This window comes from Rhinolophus hipposideros (genome assembly GCF_964194185.1).
Source record: "Rhinolophus hipposideros genome assembly, chromosome: X".
NCBI lineage: Eukaryota > Metazoa > Chordata > Mammalia > Chiroptera > Rhinolophidae > Rhinolophus > Rhinolophus hipposideros.
In genome coordinates this window covers 104258907-104279588 of record NC_138046.1, presented here as the reverse complement: position 1 = coordinate 104279588, position 20682 = coordinate 104258907, and the positions used below count along the sequence as shown (strand labels likewise).

Below are 20682 nucleotides of genomic sequence, written 5' to 3'. Positions count from 1 at the left end.
ATAATCATATGTAGGCACTTAAAACTGGAAAAATGTAGCACTCTTCTATTAAACATTTAATTAAGCCTCCAGTAGAATTTTCTTTCTTCTGTTATAAGAGTACCATTGAATATGTTGCTAAGCTTGAAGTAGAGGCTAAATGGTTTGGTGGGAGTAGTTTTATTTGGGGGTAGAGTGGGGGAATCAATGTTTTCTCATTAGTTTGTAATTGTTATGGTTCAATTCTTAAAAGGCTGAAAATTTTGCTAGGCTGAAAATTTTGCTAGGTCCTTCTCCCTCTCGGCATATTGTTTTTTAAGCCTCTCCATAATTCTTCTGTGCTCTTCATCCCCTTCAGCCTGTTTGTTGTGTTGTTCTTTCATGAAATCCTCCCACTGGATTGTATGCTATCATTATAGGATTTCATGTTCTTTCATGAAATCCTCCCACTGGATTGTATGCTGGATTGTATGATTCATTAGCTATTAAATGGTCATTATAAATCTTTTTACATTCCTGCTCCCTCAGTGGGAGTCTACAGACTGAGTCAGTAGCTGCTTGCAATCTCTGGAGAACTTGGTTGTCTTGCATTGTTTCTCTACATTTGGGAAGAGTATGTTCATTTGTTTCATGGATCATAATCTTCAAACTTTCAAGAACTCGCATTTCTTGAAGACCACATTTTTCTTCAAATTCTTTCAGAACACAATAGGTTTCACCTTGAGTAACTAACTGGTCTGTGATCTCAAAGCCTTGAATGAATTTCTCCAAGATCCTTGCTAATCAGGTCCCTAGGGAGCCCCTCTTCTTGTTGCAGCTGCCCTCTGCAGACTCATAACCCACAATGATCTCCATCTCTCCTCTGCTCACCCCAACCAGCTCTGCCCCCAGATGTTGCATTTTTTACAAATGGAAGGCCAGACCCTCCACCGGCAAAAATATTACTACTCACTTTACTGTGATGCTTTATTGTGCTGGTCTGGAACTGAACCCACAGTATCTCTGAGGTATGCCTATACTTTGTAACAAATTATTTCTCAGTAAGCAAAAGGAAAAATACCTGTGATAATATTTTATTATAAAGTATTTTATTATACCATTTACTACCTTGCTATAAGAAATTAGGCTCCTTTATTCAGTTAGTTTTCTCCCGGAGGAGGAACTCCCAATAGCATTTTTTTTTCGAGTCGCAGTTATCTGGTTTTCATATTGATGTTCTTTCATTTCAACCACTAGATACAGTATCCAACGCAGCCAAAACTTATTTTTTCTTCTGATACATACTAATTGGGTGCCTACTATGTGCAAGTACTGTTTGGGACATGGAAAAACAAACACATCAAAGCTTATCACCTGGAGGGGGAAAGATATGCAAATAAATATTAAGCAAAACACTGTAAAGAAAAAATGAAGTAACATAATGATAAAGAGATTAATGAGTTCTTTTCCCTTGTGTTTGTCTTTAATGAGACAAACACAGTGGTCAACAGGAGAGTAGGTGGTAGTGGTTGAAAATCAGGACTTTCAAGTTAAATGGATTCAAATCCAGTTCGAGCCCCTATTGTGTGTCCTTGGACAAATTATTTCCCTGAGCCCAGCTGGCTTGTTTGTTTAAAACAACAAAAAAGGCACTCTCTCACACAAGGTAATTATGAGAATTATATAAGACAATTTCATACAAAATGCTTAACATGGTGCCAGACGCACAGCAAGTAATATGTAGCATCTATTATTATATATTTAAAACAGTGAATAACATTTCTGAATTATTATTTCAAAACCAGGTTTCCTTATACAATATTATATGTTGAAAAAAATCATTCACCCTACAAATCCTGAGAAATGTAGAGGATGCTGGGGTTTTGTTGTTTTTTAAAATTTTATTGGGGAGGGCCGGCCTGGTGGCTCAGGCAGTTAGAGCTCCATGCTCCTAACTCTTAAGGCTGCCAGTTCGATTCCCACATGGGCCAGTGGGCTCTCAACCACAAGGTTGCCGGTTCAACTCCTCGAGTCCCTCAAGGGATGGTGGGCTCTGCCCCCTGCAACTAAGATTGAACACAGCACCTTGAGCTGAGCTGCCTCCCAGATGGTTCAGTTGGTTGGAGCGCAGGCTGTCAACCACAAGGTTGCCAGTTCGACTCCCACAAGGGATGGTGGGCTGCGCCCCCTGCAACTAACAACAGGCAACTGGACCTGGAGCTGAGCTGCGCCCTCCACAACTAAGACTGAAAGAACAACAACTTGAAGCTGAATGGCACCCTCCACAACTAAGATTGAAAGGACAACAACTTGACTTGGAATAAAGTCCTGTTCCCCTTCCCCAATTAAAAAAAAAATTATTGGGGAATAGTGTGTTTTTCCAGGACCCATCAGCTCCAAGTCAAGTCATAGTTTTCCAATCTAGTTGTGGAGGGCGCAGCTCAGCTCCAAGTCAAGTCATTTGTTTCCAATCTAGTTGTGGAGGGCGCAGCTCAAAGTGGCACATGTAGGGATCGAACCTGTGACCTTGGTGTTATGTGCACTGCGCTCTAATCAACTGAGCCAACCGGTCACCCGAGGATGCTGTTTTGCTCTATAGATCACTCCTTGTATATGAGAAGCTCATTCCCCCAGCAGCTTTTGGAGTTTGATTGCTGAAGGCTCACACTTGATTCCCACTTTGGGGATTTTGCCCTCAACTGAAGGGCCTCAGCTAAGGTTACACCCCCTTCTGGTTAAACTGGAGAACCAAAGCCAACCCTCTAATTTTAATTTGGATCCGTTTTGAAGGATCACCCCAAATCCAGAGCTCCCAGGTGACCTGAGGCCTCTCTAGAAACCTCTTCTGCTATGCTCACTCCCTCACAGAGGTTATTCCCAACACTGCCCAGTAAAGCTGCTCACCAGTTTCCATCTCAGAGTCAGCTTCCCCAGAGAAGCTGAATTACGTCAAGCAACTATTATATGGACAAGGTACTGCTGTGGAGCAGGGTTGGCAATTTTCTATAAAAGGACAGATAGTGTGTTAGGCTTTGGTGGGCCACGTGTTCTCTGTTGTGTTTATTCAACTCTGTCATTCTGGTGTGAAAGCAGCCACAGACAATGTATAAATGAATGGGTGTGGCTGTGTTCCAATACAGCTTTTTTATGAACACTGAATTTGAATATCATAATTTTCATGTGTCACAAAATACCCTTATTTTGTGGTTGAAAAAATTCCATTTTTAAATGGTTGAAAAAAATCTTAGTTAATGGGAGTTCAAAAAGGATGTAACAAGATTTATTGTGGTGATCGTTTCACAATGTATACAAACAGCAAAGCATGTTCTACACCTGAAACTAATATAGTGTTACGTCAATTATATCTCCAAAAAACAAAAAAGAAAACCAGGTGGCAGGTGGGATTTGGCTAATGAGCCATAGTTTGCCAATCCCTGAGCTAGAGAAAGTAGAGCACCTGCTCTTCACGAAGCTACCATTCTGTGCATGAATTTACAGAATGTGATATCATGGGACCGTGGAACTTGTAACCTTGTTTTCAGGATATGGAAACCCCTTCCTGGCTCCAGAAGGGTCAAGAGAGCATGGAGAAAAAGAAAACTATGGGGGAAAAACAAGATTCCTAATTTCATATCACCAAGAAAATCATACGCAGCAAATTCAAATAGTTTTCTATGCACTATGTGGCCTTTTCCGTTTAGAAAACTTCATCTCCACCAATAAACAGAATTAGGAGATTGGAGTGGTTGTTTGGGCGCTGTAGCTAAGTAATCATTCAAAAATAAAAACACAATTGCAATTTGCTACTGTTTTAATGTTTATGAAGAATATATTTTAAGTGATATACTGATACAGAACAGAGAAAAGAGAGATAAACATTTTGAAAACTGTTTGAACCTCTCTGCTGTAGAAGGACTGCAGTTTTCTGCAGTCCATTTCCCTCAAGAAAAAACAACTAGGAAAGAGTTTTTTTGAGTAACATTCTTACTCTTTACCCTGAAATCTTTGGCTTTTTATTTTTGCCATGATGTGTGTTCTTCTTTGACTCATCTTTTCAGTTTCTGTACTCCTTTAAATGCATCCTGACTTCACTTTTTTGATCATTTTTATTTTTGTTTTGTTGCTTTACAACACTTACTTTGAAATCATTCTTTATAGCTCCTCTTCCCACATTCCTGCACCACATGTAATGTTATGAGATTTCCTCTTAATTCACACCTGACCTCCAGCTGACCTTTACTTCCCTAGCTCTTGATTCCTTCACAACCCCCCTCTTTCACGTTCTCAGAATAAATGAATAAAGTGTTGCTTTAGCTGTGAGTAGTTGAGAGAGGAATGGAAGCATCCTCTCTATGGATTCACATTGCTATACTGAGAAATATGGAGACTAGGAGTGCTGATTTCAGTGGACACCAACTGTAATAGGCGGTTAATGACTATATCCCTGGCTTTTGAGGTCTCCAGGTTCTTCTCTCTAGACACCTGGAGACTAATTTGGTCCACACTTGTCATGATGAGTTCAGATGCCAGAATCTGGGTAGGGGAACTGTCATGAAATACAGTGTCCATAATGTACTGCTTATATAACTCCACCACCTTCTGCTCCAGGTACTCGTTCAGCACCGCATTAGAAATAGGCTTCTGCATTTGAAGACTGCTTTTCTCCTTGATGCTTGTTATTCTCCAGTAGGATGAATACCGCTGGATAGGTTTTTGGGGAAAGTCGCTGAGCTGAGTAGAAATGGAATCCTCCATGGGCAAAGGAATCTCAGACGATTTTAGCAAAGGGCCGTATTCAAAACTGCTCTCAGAGGGAAAATCTGTTGTCACTGAATTAATGGCCATCACCTGGCCCCCTGCAATATGTAAGTCATTGTAATTCTTGCAAATACTTTTGCAGGAAGGTGGAACCAAGTAGGTCTCTCTGCTGGGGTCTCTACATATTTCAACTGCAGCCAAGTTTGGGCTTTCAAACACAGGATTGGGGCTTGTCTGGAGCATTGTGATTCTCCGGTTTCTACCATGTTGGCTGTCTCTGGAATGCACTGAAGAAATAAACTTGCCAGAGGATTTGCAGCTCACGTAGAGACTTCTGACTTGTGTTTCATCCTCAGAGGAATAGGAAAGAGCAGCAGATTTTGTTTCTTCTTCCTTTTCCTCAACCACCTGTTCATTATAAGATGCACAACTCCAATGGATGTCGTTCCTGTAGGCAAGTCCACTGAGGTACCCTTCTGACAGCATTCTGGAAAGAGAGTAACAATAGGGGAAATGAAGATTGGAATTTGTTTTAAATTGGCAGTTGATATATCAAAAAAGTAAAGGACAATAAATGAAGTCATTTTATTCATTACCAAGCCATTATTAATTCTGTGCCTGCTGTCTACCAGGACTGTGGCATGTGCTAGAGATACAAAGATGACGAGGACACCTTTCCATCCTTCAAGAAGTTTCCACTATGGGAGAAAGTAAGCTAGACACAGATGATTCCGATATTATGTCCCTGAGGGTTAAAATAGTGATAGGCACAAAGGAAGTACAGAAGAGGAGCCCCTAACACAGCCTGGGCTAAGGGGCAGGAGTTACGGGACATGTCTCAGAGAAGATGACATGTAAGCTAAATTGTGAAGATTAAGTAGGCACAGAGTCATAAGAAAATATGGTGGCATGGATTATTCACCGTATACCAAGACACTAAGCATAAGCAGAAAGGGCTGGGAAAATAGGCAGGAATTAGGTCGTGAAGGGCCTTAGGAGTCGAGCAAAGGTATTTGTATCCTGCCTCAGGAAATGGAGAGTGGTTGAGAAGCTGCAAATTGGGGAAGCAACATAGCTAGTGAGTTATGAGAAAAACAAGAAGGAAAACTGTGGCAAATTCTACTGAAAATAAGAGCTGTGTTTTACTCATCTTTGTGTCTTATCTCTGGGAGCCAGCACAGTTGTTTGCATTTAGGAGGGATTCAGAAGATATTTGTCAATTTGAATTAAATAATTGACAATAATTTCATGGATTAAAATTAATTCACTCTCAACCCATCATGAAGGACCACGAAACCTCACCTACCTTTGCAGCCCAGGATAAGTTTCTTGCTCTATCCCACCCACTTCTTACAGTATGTCCTGGAAATGTCTCTGGACCCAACTGATGTGTTTGACCTCTATCCTAATTTCCAAGGAGCATTCCAGACTGTGGGCTTTCACTACACCTGCCTCAGCAGTTGTCACCTGAGTCCGTAGTGGCTAGAATAGGCTAGAAACCAGCAGCTGCACTTTTCTAGAAAAGAAACGCACTGGCAATCTTGGCACTGGGGCAACAGACAACAAAGAAAACTAGTACTCTTTGGCCTTGAGGACTGGGCTTCTAAAACAGACTTATCAACTTGAACCTGAATTAAAGTCAAATTAGAAAAGGATTGTTTAAAGCCCTGAGCCATCTGCTCGGCTCTCCTTCCCTGCTGGCTGCTCACAGCCCCCCGCAGGCCCTCACCAGGAAGCTGGATCGCACACGCACACGTGCACACACACATGCACACGAGGCTGCAAGGTGGGACCTTCACCTCTGCGATCAGTCCCTGGGCTCACCAGGGAAGCCGACGCGAACAGCCCACCCCAGGAGATGAGGAGCAAGGAGCATGTCAGGCTGCCCTCTGCCCGTCCAGCAGTCTCCAGCCGTGGGAGGGGAAAGCACCCACAGAGATGGCCACCCCCACCCTGTCCACAATAAATTAAAAAAAAAAAAAGAAAGAAAAGGATTGTTTTAACCATACGCAAGGATCCTTTTTTAATATTAGCATCTCTTTTACATTCATGAAGTTATTTCCAAGTAAATTTTTTAAATTGTATAAGGTAAATATTATAATTAACATAATTGTTTTAAATGTATAAAGATATTAATTTATATGTTTATTTTCTCTTTTGGAACTATTCCATGATATATTCAGCAAATTTATCAATTATTTAAATGTTTCTATTTTAGACACTGTCTTGTGCCATAAAAATACAAAGTTAAAGGTCTTCAACAAATCCATGAAGAAATTTTTTAATGTTTTTGGTGGGGGCGATATTGGAGAGCAGTGTGCTTCTCCAGGGTCCGTCAGCTCCAAGTCGTTGTCCTTCAATCTAGTTGTGGAGGTCGCAGCTCAGCTCTAAGTCCAGTCGCCATTTTCAATCTTTAGTTGCAGGGGGCGCAGCCCACCATCCCATGTGGGAATTGAACCAGCAACCTTGTTGTTGAGAGCTCGTGCTCTAACCAACTGAGCCATCCGGCCACCCCTCCATGAAGTAATTTTTGTATGCTGAACATAACTTGTAAGGATAAAGAAAATGTTCTTCTTTTCTGAAAAAAACTTTCCAAGTGTGGTTCTACCCTCAACAAACTGAACATCCAGGTGAAAGGGCAAATACACACACACACACAGTGCCAAAAAAATGTGTATACATTTTAAGAAAAGAAAAAAACTATTAAAATTATAATACTCCATATATACTGATAACAAAAGATGAATACAAGTCACATTTGACTTCTGCAATTACAAGAGGTGCTCAAAGTGGTTACCCTCAACGTATGTTTAGTACAGTTTTATCCTTTCTTGAAATGTGTATACATTTTTATATATGAAGATAATAGAGCAAAAAAGTTTGCCATCAAGTCTCCATAGTGAGGCAGTTATTTCCCAGCCCTCCCACTCCACCCCACCCAGGCTACAGCTAGGGCCTTCCCCCTTCAAGGCCTCAAACATTATTGTGGAAAACCAGAGCAGAAACTCAACTCTCAGCTTTTGAGTTTCTAAATTGGCTTCAGAAACTCTCAGCAGAAATCATAGTTTTAGAGAAATGGCTTTTGCGATAACCATAACCTGAGCTTTTAAGTTTAGAATCCAGAACCCTAAAAAACTCAGGGCATAATATTTATGCATCAACAATAGACTCAGTGCATGGAATCCCCCATGGAGTGAAACCGTATGACTCCAGATAGGTTTGGGAGCCCAGAATAGAAGAGCTCTGTACCCTATGTCCCAAGTAGAATCTGAGGAAGCAGGGAGCTTCACAAAATTCTCTCCTGCCCAACATGATGCAGGAGCAGGAGAGCCAGTCACATGGATTGCCTGAGAGGGCAGGTCTGAAGCTGCCTCATTAAGTCGCTCACATACCAGCATGCTGCCCAGAGCCTGCAAACCTGGAGAAGACCTACATTTGGAATGGGAAGATTGCAGACATGATCTCTATAGACTAGTAACCAAGGGCCAAGTGAAGGATAAGATGTTACCATGGATACCAGTGTGACTACATGATGACAATCAAAGACTCCACCCCCACCCCCACATCCCCAACTGACCCTATGGCTTTATGTAAGCAAGCTGGAAGTTAGAGGCAAACCCAAGGAGGATGGAGCCCTAAAGGGACTGAGGAAACCCTGATTGACAGTGATTATTCAGGAGAATGAGCTGAATTCAAAAGCGAGATCAAATTGAGGTAAAGAAAAGCAAAGATTTCCAGGAAAAAGATCTATTAGGCACGTAGATGTATTTCCCACCTCCCCGTACTTCATGAAAACAACAGTGACTTTTTTAAGATACAAGAAAAGGGAGAACAGGAGAAGAGACAAGAGCAATAACATTTTAGAAGCTAGGAAACAGGAGGCCAAGAGTTAATGACATGGCAGACCTGAAAAGGCTGAATCTTGAAAGAGGCCTGGGAAAATCCAAGAGCCAATCTGATTTAAATTCTGCTAAATGCTTAGGAATTGGTAGCGCCACATACCCTTTGTGAGTAAGGTGAAGGGGGTGTATCTAAAATAAGATCAATTGAAAGTCTATTTAAAAGGCAATCAGAAACCCAGATCTTCTCCCTCATTCTATGTAGCCAGGTGACCATCTCTCATCTTCATCCCCAAAGGAAAACTTGAGATTTGTTCTCTGAGGAATAAAACATAAGATCTCTGGACTGAGAGATACTAGTTGAGGATAGAATTACTGACCCACTAATAGAAAGATTAAACATATGCATGTTGGGTGCTGAAATCCATGATCCTCTCCTTCTAGTTCCCAGAATGTTGGCAATGGAGCATCCACACCTTTCAAGCAGGATTTGGGAAGACTGGTCTGGGAAAATCAGACTAGTCGGAGAAAAGCAATTGATATCAGTGGTTTCCCAACTAAATGAGGCAACCAGATCACCCTTCATCCAAGCTCACAATCGGTAGAGCCCATTGAGATTTTTGGATCCCCATCCTTAAGTATGAGTAGAACTTTGAAATATCTAAGGAATGCTCTGGATAAGAGACCAAAACAGCCTCTTAGAGAAAAAAAAAAAACTCTGGAGGGAAGTTCAACTACCATCAATATTCTCAAGGAAATAGGGATAATATAATATTACAATCTTGAAGAAGAGGATGCTATTTTATTTATTTTTATTTTTATTTTTTAAAGATTTGTTTTATTAGGGAAGGGGAACAGAACTTTATTGGGGAACAGTGTGTACTTCCAGGACTTTTATTTTTTCCAAGTCAAGTTGTTGTCCTGTCAGTCTTAGTTATGGAGGGCGCAGCTCAGCTCCAGGTCCAGTTGCCATTGCTAGTTGCAGGGGTCGCTGCCCACCATCCCTTGGGGGACTCGAGGAGTTGAACCGGCAACCTTGTGGTTGAGAGCCCACTGGCCCATGTGGGAATCGAACCATCAGCCTTGGGAGCTCCAACCACCTGAGCCACCAGGCTAGCCCCAGGATGCCATTTTTAAAAAGCATTCTGAAGCTCTTAGAAATGAAAAATGATAGAGAATTTTAAAACTCATAGAACGATTAGAAGCTAAGTTAAGGCCAACTCCCATTCTGACAGAACAAAAATACAAGATGGAAAATAGTAGAGAAAATATATAATTAGTAGATCAGTCCAGGAGATCCATTATCTGAATAATAGAAGGTTCAGAAAGGGGGCAGAGAAAAGAGAGGAGAAATTCAAAGAATTCAAAAGTACTTCCCTGGGTTGGCTGGTTAGCTCAGTTGGTTAGAGCACAGTGCTCATAACACCAAAGTTGCCAGTTCAATCCCCACATGGGCCACTGTGAGCTGCGCCCTCCACAACTAGATTGAAACAACTACTTGACTTGGAGCTGATGGGTCCTGGAAAAACACACTTAAATAAATAAAAGTTAAAAATATATATATTTCCCAGAACTGAAGGACATGAGTTCCCAAAACACTGGGTAAAAATAGACCTATACCTCTCCTTGTTATTGTGAAGTGGTAGAATGCTCAGGACAAAAAATAACTGTAAGTTTCCAGAGAGAAAAAAGGAAAAGAAAAAAAAAAAGTCTAAGAACCAGAATCTTCAGACCTTTCAACAGCAACATGAGAAACCAGATGACCATGTAATAATATCTAAAAATTATTGAACGAAAATTATTTCAATCTAGAATTAAATGACCAAGTCATCAATCAAGTATGAGGATAGAATAGAGATATTTTTAGGTCAAAGTCTCAAATAGCTCATCTCCCAGGCAACTTCCTGAGGAAGTGAATGGAAGACGTGCTCCTCTGAAAGGAATAAGTAAATCAATAAAAAGAAGTTTAAGGTACTGAAGACAGTTAATTGTAATTGCAATTTAAAGTTCACTGGATGGGGGTGGCCAGTTAGCTCAGTTGGTTTGAGCATGGTGCTAATAACACCAAGGTTGCCGGTTCAATCCCCATGTGGGCCACTGTGAGCTGTGCCCTCCTTAAATAAAGTTCACTGGGTGATCACTGTCATAGCAATAATTCTAGAGTGGTATCTGACTAATTCATTCATTTCTGTACTCCTTTCAAGGGGTGTTAGAGAGGAGGTATCAGAAGATGGTGAACCAAGAGTATAAATTTTTAGATGTTTGGTAAACGAAAAATGGGATCCTTATCTGAGACTGTTTTTGCTATTTTGAAACAGGGACTATATAGAACTTCCTTTTCATTTTTAATTTGGAGAAGTGTAGAATGCTTGTGTGAATAGTTCAAAAAAATTTTTAAGCTATTTTTGTTTTAATCATGTGGTCTTGTAGATTGTCTCTGAGGTGATGGAAGTGCTGTCCAATAGAATTTTCTGTCGTGATGGAAATGTTCAATATTTGTGCTGTCTAATATGATAACTGATAGCTATGTGTGACTAATGAGCACTTGAAATAGGTTTGTGTGACTGAAATCTTAATTTAAATTGCCAAATTTGGCTACCATTTTGGACACCACAGATCTAGACAATTACAAACTCCAACTCATAATTTAAGAAAAAGTTGTGCAGTGAAAAACCATGATTTACTACATGGCTGAATTGTAAATAGCTTTTGCTTAGTCATAATAACATATGAATCAGTGAAAATTGATCTAACCAAATTTACAATATAACCACAGGATGACGATAAAGTCAGGAAACAAAGATAATATTTTATCACTTATGGTAATGTAATATCAATAAAAATTTTCTTGGGCATTTGCCTATGTGTTCAGACTGAGTATCTAGTCTGTATAGTGAGAGGAACAGGACAAGAATGTATGTAGTACTTGGTGAAGGCCAGGGGAGGAAAGAGAACTAAATCCTTATCTTCATGGGGACAAGTGAGTAAATAATGCCTCAAACTGAAAATTCCAAAAGTTGCAATACATGCATGCTATTTAAAGAAATGGTAGTAAATATCAAATAATTAGTCAAAGGAGATTAAAGTAGTTGCTTCTGAAAAAGGGACAGATTTTTTTTTCATGGCAAACGTCTTAGAATTATTTGACCCAAATTAAGTGCATGTATAGCTTTGATTAATTTTTTAATTAAAATGAGAACTAAAGATAAACATTTTTCAAGTAACTAAGAGGAGAAAAAGGAAGGTGGCCTTTCCTGCACAGCTGAGTTTGTGGTTAAAGATACTGCATATTCTAAGGGCGAAGAAAAGAAAAAGAAATCACTGTGCAAGCAGTAAACATTTATTTGGCCCTAAAGAACAAGAAGAACTTGAACAGGCAGATGAGAAAGGGGAAAAGCATTGTAGGAGAGGAGAGAAGGTCAACAAAGGTGAAGAGGCCTGTGTTGTCATTCTCGTGTGGGTCGGTCATGGACACCAGTCTAGATGGGATACAAGTGTTTCTCCGTCGTGGCCACCTAAGAACCTTTACTTGAAATGTCAGAATTTGCAGAATCACTCTTTATTACCCTTTATTCCCCTTCAGACATGTCCTAAATCTCCCACTATTTATTCTATTTCTTTTCATAATAAATAATCAGCCCTAATGGATTTTTCTTTTATTTTAGGTGGATGATGTTTATGAGTACTCCAGATAATCTCCACTCCTTCACAATGATGAAGGGAGAGGGTCTAGGATTTTGTTTTGAGGAATAGGCCCTTTGCCCTGTTTGTCATCATCTGAGGACATCGTTGGTACCTTAATGCTGGCGGAATAAGAACCCTACCATTCTGATGTGTTGGGGCCCGAGGCAGACCAGTGAAGTGGTAAGTCCAATGATGGAAAGGCAGAAAGTGTGTCCTGGTGTCTAGGGATAGATACACTGATGGCTAAAGGAAGAGATTACTGTGAGGGAGGAGAGAGGTAAATTGGGACATGCAAGGCTGAGGCCATTCAATCTACCCTGCAGGCAGTACAAAGCTCTGGAAGGTGACTAAGCGGATTCATGGCACGATGTTATCAATCACTGAAGTGCAAGATGAATTTCATCAGGGTGAGATTGGTGTTGAGGACCCCAGTTCAGTGGGGATGAATCCAGCAGCCTCCTGAGGTGTTTGGGACAGGAACCAGGAAGGAGGGAGCAGAAAACAGAGGAGAAATGAACTTGAGAGACAAAGACTCCTGGACGTGAAAGTGAATGAGAGAGAGAGCCAAAAGTAACTCTGAACCTCGGCATGGTGGGAAATGGCACCAGCATTGACCAAAATGAGATCAGGAGAAGGATCCCAGAAAGAAGCTTTTGGGTTTACTTTAGTTTCTCTGGAGTCTGACATGAGGTGCACGCTCAGTGCAAGTGTCTAATTATGCATCGGAGATTCAGGCAGGGAGCTCATTAGAGAGGTTACTTAAAGTCAACAGTGAAATTACCTCCCACGTGGGGGCAGTAGGAATTTATATTGGGGGCTTGAAGAGCTTGTGAGTGTTTGTAATAATTTCTGTGGGGAGCCCACCTTGCACAGTACAAGGACGAAAGAGTGACAACAAGAGCTGTGGTATCACATGGCTTTGTAAAGACTACTAGAGCTTCAAGTATACAGAGGGTGCCAAAAAAATGTATACACATTTTAAGAGAGGGAAAAACTGTATTAAACTTGTAGTAATATATACCGATAAGAAAAGATGAATACAAGTCACGTGTATACATTTTGTTTGGTACCCCCGGTAATGAAAAAGTCACATTTTAAAAATTCACTTTCTAAGGTAAAATTTAGTTATGTATTCAGACTCACTAAGGCCAAAAAAAAACCCAAAAAACAAAAAACATTATTGAACTGGTAGTGTCAAGGGACCATAATTCTAGTGAGGTTTGAGTCTAGTTAGTGGCAAGTCTATAAAATAGCTAGCGTTAGTACTAGCCACAACCCAGATACTATCCTAAGTGCTTTTTATGTACTAAATCAATGGATACCCACAAAGACTCTAAGGTACTATTATTATGTAGGTACTGTAGGTACTATTATTATGATCATTTTATAGATGTCAAAATTAAGTAATGTGTCCAAAGTCACCAGGCATTCCAACACTGGCACAGAAAACAGCCCATGCTCACTTGTTGCTTAACCTCTCAGAGACTCAAATTCTCATCTGTAAATTAAATCAACTTCTTAAACTTCTTATCTGTGGTATTATCTATGCAGTCCCCTCAAACTTTAATACTGCATGGGTTTATGACTATATTAAGGGGAGAAAAAGAGAGGAAGGTGAGCATTACTCAGAAGCAAAATTCATTTCTGAAAAGTTAACAGAAGAGGGCAGCAGAGAGCACGCTAAAGCAGCTTTTGAGAGATTGTCTATGCAAAGAGAGTAATAATGTTGGGTAACACTTAAAAACAAAAATTGTACATCTATTAACTCATTTAGTCTTCATAAAGCCCTTTACTGTACCATTAGAATGAAAATAATGCTGTACATCATGACATTCTAAAATTTAAGAATAGAGAAATAAATAGAGAAAGTTATTTGGGTTTATTTTGATTAATTGTTGGCATTTTTTCTCAATACATTTCAGTGATGATCTGTGAAATTCTTAAAAGACATCCCTTAGTCCCTTGAAAGGTATTACAAAAGGTATACTTCAAAAAAAATGTTAACATTTGTTAGACTTAATTTCATCTGAGAAACTAAAACTTGACCCAATTGATTACTTCAATTGTTCAAAGATATGTTATCAGTTGAATTTGTTTATCCTTACAGAGAAGGTATATATGTATATGTGTACATATATCTAAATACATTTGGAATTCTCCATGACTGGTTAAGTGTGAAGGAAAAGACACCCAAGGACATTTGCAGATGAGATGTTTTAGGCAAATTTAGCCTACATTAATCATTACCAGACAGGGGAATACCAAAATTAACCTTATGTGCAAATTCACACCTTAGAATATGTGCTAAAGTACAGCACTTTGTTAAATCATTGACTTGGATTTCAGAAGAAATTGTAATATAAATTCTTCCTTCTACACTAGCATTTACATAGTTTCTCAGGAAATTGTTATAACTTCTCTACATAAACACACTTTTAATTTATACCCAATCAACACAAGCATGGACTCAAAGAGAAGACATAAAGAGAGGAGGACTTTATAAGAGGGAGCATTTGGAAAAACCTAAGTTAGGGATCAGCAAACTTTTCTATAAAGGGCCAAGTATTTAATATTTTAGGTCTGTTACTACTACTCAACTCTGCCATCATATCAGGAAAGCCATGCATAAATGAATGGATGTAGCTGTCTTCCAATAAAACTTTATTAACAAAAGCAGGCAAAGAGCCAATTTGGCCCATAGGCCATGGTTTCCCTACCCTTGACCTAAGTCAAAAAGCAGATACAATAAGTTGGATGGGACATAATAATAATAGCAATTGTGTCCAGTGCTTTCCATACATTACCCCTAATCTTCCAACAACACTGCATGTTAGATATTATCCTAATCTGGGTTTTCCAAATAAGAAAACTGAGATTTGGGTATGACAAATGACCTTCCCAAGGTCACAAAGCAGCTAAATACTAGAGGCAAGATTCAACTCCAAGTTTACAAACTCCAGAGCGTATAGTCTGGTCTGAATATATCACACTACTACACATTGAGAGCAGTTAATATTACACAGTCATGATAAGCAATTAGTCCTTCTAGGAAAAGGATATCAGCCCTGACTCCATTTAATAACAACAGCACTTGCTGAATAAAGGGAGGAAATTGCAGTGAAGTTCAGAAAGAAAAGCTCCAGGAAGGCAGCCAGTGCCCACCCCAGTGGGGTGGCCCAGAGGGCTATTTACATGTCCTATTTGTGTATCAATGTTCATATATCTGAGGTATGTAAATAATTTATCCTCTGGTCTTTTAATCTAACCATATGAATATTTTCCTTAACCATTTCCCCGCTGTAGCCTGGCATCATCTCACCCTTAATTTTGCAACCAGAGTAATTTAATATTACAGATGCCCTGTTTAAATATCAACAGATCCCAGTGTCCAAACACATTAGACCCTTGTGACAGGCAGCCCTTATCTGCCTTCCCAATCTCATATCTGTCTGTTCCCCACAAGACCCAGGACCCCAGTCATACTGAATTTCTCCCAGTTCTTCCAAACCCCATGCCCATCCCAAATATTTGTATATTTTGTCTTGTCCTGAGAGCCCTGGTTCCCTGTCCATCCCTTGTCCCACCACCCATACCCTTCTTCACGTCTCATCTCATATGTCAACATTTCAGTGTACCTGGCCATCCATGCAGAATCCATGTCCCTCAATTAGAAAGTGATTCTAGGTTCTTCTCTCCCTTACCCCAATATATTTATCAGGATTGCATGCAACTTTAGCAAAATTTAGCTGCTGCCTTAAACACTGAAATAAATCATTGGGACAGTTTTTTGAATGAAGAAGTGACAGTAACAAAAGTGGGAAGATTGGGGATTGGTAGGTAGTGGGGGAGTTGGGGGTGATAAGGCAGCAGAACAGATCCTGTCTCGGGAAGGACAATTTGTGTGCATACGAGCTAAGATCTGAGAGACTGGGAGAGACTGGGTTGAAATAGGGTACAAAGAAGACCACAGTCGCACAAAAATGGAGGCAGTGGGATGGGGCTGCCTCCCACATCACGGGATGTAGCCTTATGGAACTGATGCAAGAAAACGTTATTTCATCAACCTAGGGTGCAGTCTGGTTCCCATCGGTCCACACAGCTGTTTATATAGATGTGCCTGTTAACAATTACAAAATAGTACATCTATAGGTACATATTATATTAGCAAATCATTTCTCATGGTGAATATTCACTCTTGCTTTTTCACTATATGTAATCACTGCACATGCCTCCATGAATGTTTCCTTAGGCCCGACTTAGAGAAACCAAATTACTAGATCATAGCTATTGCAAACTGCCTTTCAAGTAGCTTGGGCCAGTTTATTCTCTCACTAGCAATGTTCGAGATTAACTGTTTCCACCGACATTCTTCAACACATTTTTATTTTTTAACTTTCCAATCAGATAAGCAAATTTATTTTTTGCCTTAAATTTGAGGGTGAAGCAAACTATTTTAAGATTATATGTAGGTGATATATATCAGGGACGTTATTTTTTAATACCCCCAAATTCTCAAAATACTCTATTTCATCCCTTCATTTCTCTATTTCCCTGAAAATGTAAATTCTAGGTTCCATAATACCAATCGTTATTTTTTAAGTTCTTATTGATTTGGGGGACTTGCTGACAAACTACTGAAAGGTTATCATTGAAAAACTTGAATATTATTTTGTTCATAATCTAGTTATGATAATCTAGCCAAATCTGTATTATATGTTTTAATTTTTTTTCTTTTTTTTAGCGAATGATACAAAACTTTACCCAAAACAAGGGGTTTCTTGATCACAGGCAGGATCACCCTGTGTAAAAAAAGCATCTCCCTGAGTGAAAAAAGCATTCTTTGCTCTTATCTTTGAAAGTATATGTTCTTTAGAGCTGGAAATAACCATTCACTTAATCATATACCTTGGCTTATATCCCTATTATTTCATCTTTTGTGGCATTTGTTGACAGGTGTTCTAAAGTATCACTCATCCATATTTCAATTCCTGTTACAAAACATATAATTTGGGATTATCTATTCTATCAAATACGAAGTGATTCTTAATGAATTAATTTCTGAAACTCTAATTTGATGGCTAAGATAATACTAATATAATCATAAGTCAAAAGGCCTCTGTTTTCTATATTAACATCACCAAGTAAATAATTTTCTCTTCGGTTCTACTTAAATCCTTATGACCAAAGGTAATATCTACTTCCAAAGGCTTTATCTGGATATGTAAATTTACTTACTTCAGAAAACGTACATTTTGGTGCAGAAATAAGAGTAAATATATTTTTATCATACTTTGGATTTTTCTTTATATTCTGTCTTTACATCTCACAAACAAAAATTAAAGCTTGGGTCACTTTTTTGAATTACTTTTAAAATATTTTGACACAAAATGAGAAGACTGAAAAAAAATGATCGTAATAATGTTGACAGATGTTAAATTTCCTTGGTGTTATAATTGTGAATCGTTGTTAATTACATTGTCAATTTTGTAGATTAACATTTACTTAATTGTAGGCATATCAACCAAATGCAGTGCAAGATACTTGATTGGATCCTGAATTAAAAAAATAAAATCTCTTTAAAGAGCATGTGGATAACTGGGGAAATTTTAATATGAATTATGTTAGATAACAGGGTTCTATTGATGTTATATTTCCTTCACATTATAGTAATTATGTAGAAGTCTGCCCTTTCTCTGAGGAGAGACATGCTCAAGAATTTGGAGGTGTCATATGCTCTAAAATTAACAATATACTTTCAAACAGTTCAGGAAAAATGTGTGTGTGTGTGTAGAGAGAGAGAGAAAGACAGCAAGAGAGAAAGTAAATGTGGCAAAAAGCTACAACTGATTAATCTACATGATGGAAATATGGGTGTTCATTGTACTATTCTTTCCATTTTTATATAGGTTTGAAACTTTACAAAACAAAAATTGGGGGAGTTAATAACTATATTTAGCTAACGAAAGCAAGTTTATATTCTATCATGTTTATGAAGAGCTTAGAGAGACAATATCTTATATGTCTAAGATATTCATTAGGTATGTGATTGGAATTGGTTCAGTAACTTGAATTATTGAAAACATCGCATCAAAGTGATATTAGAATTAGTGCACTGTTTTTGTATATCCCCCAAATTACCAGCATAATATGAATTACACAAATTTTAAATACTCTCTACTCCTTCAAGAAACTTCTCAAGTTCAGAAACACAATGTTCTTACACTGGCTTATGCAACAAACATTCTAAAAATATCCATATGAACGTTCTGGCCAAACCAGATCTATATTCAAGCATAGATTGATGTGTACAAGAAGAGGAATGTATGAGCAGCTCTAAAGATAATTCAAACAAAAGTCCACTTCTGCACACACTGTCTTTAATAACAAGTAGATTTGCCCCAAATCACCCAGATGGCAATTCGAAAAGCATCATCATTGTAGATCACATTCGCTTTGTCTGTGTCCTGCCCCACAGAAAAACACTTATTACAAGCTCGCTGAATGAATAATTGAGAGTCACATCAATTGGAATTTATTATGACTGGATTCCTCTCTAAAACTGCATCACTATCTGAACTTGCGTTATGCTATCCCTGCAAAATTCTGCTTAGGTTTTTTGGCTTTCCTCTCTCTCTTTCTCTCTCTCTGTCTCTCGGAAGTATAGTTGGCCTTTTAAAAATGCAGAAACTAAATCTGGGTAGGAATCAGTGAGTGAGGACTGAATAAATTACACAACAAATACTTGATCAGACCAGTCAAATATTTTGCCAGAAAAAAAAGTATTTTAGAAATGCCCCAAATATGAACATGAGGAGGTAAGAGAAGGGAATGTTTCACTTAATTTCTCTCTATAGTCCACCTCTGTTGAATGCTTACTTAAACTCCCTCTCACCTCTGATTTGGTAAACTAGAAAAGCATTAGATGTCATAAGATTGGATCTAAGTTCTGATGGTAAAGGACTAAGTTAAGTATGAGAAGAGCAATGACAGAAAAAGTTAGCAGCTATAGGGCCTGTTGCCTCCTGTTTCTTACCTTCACTAACCAATCTGCTCCTTTGGTCCTGCAGAAACACGATTGACCATAGAGAGATGAATAAGGCAGCCAGAGTTTTTTTCCAGAAATGTTCGCAAGCCTCTGGTGAGTCTACCTTTCACTGCTAAAAACCAAGAAACTAAACTGCTTGTTGCATTTCCATTCTTTTTATAACTGATCCTATGGAAAAAGAGTTGTTTTTGCCCATCTGATTTGTTCTAAAGAGCAGTGGGAAGTCCCGGAAAGGGGGGGAGGCAATAACTGACAAACCCACATTGAGCCACAGAATGGCGTTTCTTCCCCTTTTTCAAAAAATGAAACCTATCTATGAAACTGTCTCTTGTTAAAACAGCTTATCACTACACATTATGTAAGAATCCTGTCAACGTAAATTTACTCCTATAACCCTAAATTTTCTGGGACCCCTCTCCCAAAAGACAACCAAAGTCAGATGCTTTTTAGAAAATTCTGTTTCATCATTAATTATAATTTTTGAGAAGTATTATTTCTCAATTGTACTCATAACTTTTAAAAATACAAGTGAAAACAGTTTCTCAAATTAACAAAGGTAAAAAAATTCAATAATACTTAGTGGCAAGGTTTTGGAAAAACTGGCACTCTCATGTACTATAGTGGGATTGTAAACATTTGTAGAGGGCAATTTCCCAGTACCTGTGCACAAAGACATGTGAAAAGATATTTGTTGCAGCATTGATTAAGAAAGTAAACAACTGGAAAAAATAGGGTATTGGCTAAATAAATGAGAGAATATCCCTACTGTAGATACTGTGCAGTTAGAGTGAGGTGGCTTTATGTCTAATAAGAAGAAGAGATCTCCAAGACACATTGTTTAACAAGAGCATATAATATGCTCCAATTTGTATTTTTAAATATATATATATGAAAGAAATATATATATGTGCTTGTACATAGAATATTTCTACAGGGATACACAAAAAAACTAGAAATAAGCAGTTGCCTCTTGAGAATGAATCTTACTTTTTACTCTTTTTACTCTGGGAATAAATCCCACTTAATCATGGTTTATGATGTTTTTAATGTATTGCTGAATGCGGTTTACTAATATTTTGTTGAGGATTTTTGCATCTATGTTCATCAAGGATCTTGGCCTATAATTTTCTTTTTTTGGAATGTTTGTCTGGTTTTGGAATCAGGGTAATTCTGGCCTCGTCAAATGAGCTTGGGTGCTTTCCCTCTTCAATTTCTTGAATCCAAAAATATTTAACTTTATTTGATTTTACATCCCAAATGTATTTATAATCTGTCTTTCCTGGAAGACAGAGAAGTCTATCTGCAAATGAGTTGTTCTTGCCCCAAAGTAGAAAAATGTCTAGAGTTCTCAAAATAATTTAGCTGGTTTACCATGACTGCTTCAAGTAAACCAACAAA

At 38.6% G+C, this 20682-nt stretch overlaps 2 protein-coding genes across 2 annotated transcripts; both read right to left on the bottom strand.

The window, feature by feature from the left end:
- Positions 1–245: 245 nt before the first annotated feature.
- On the bottom strand, positions 246–4107 carry LOC308495127 (biogenesis of lysosome-related organelles complex 1 subunit 5-like; the record flags this gene model as incomplete). Its single annotated transcript, XM_081043056.1, is given in 5 exon segments — positions 246–386; positions 430–708; positions 710–724; positions 728–803; positions 4097–4107. Coding segments are annotated over 5 exon segments (522 nt in total).
- TASL (TLR adaptor interacting with endolysosomal SLC15A4) lies at positions 3754–19492 on the bottom strand. Its single transcript, XM_081043670.1, has 2 exons — positions 19273–19492; positions 3754–5203 (listed from the first exon to the last, which is right to left on the bottom strand). The coding sequence occupies exon 2, from the start codon at positions 5200–5202 to the stop codon at positions 4309–4311; it is 894 nt and encodes a 297-aa protein (XP_080899796.1). The 5' UTR covers position 5203; positions 19273–19492; the 3' UTR covers positions 3754–4308.
- Between the last annotated feature and the right edge of the window lie 1190 nt (positions 19493–20682).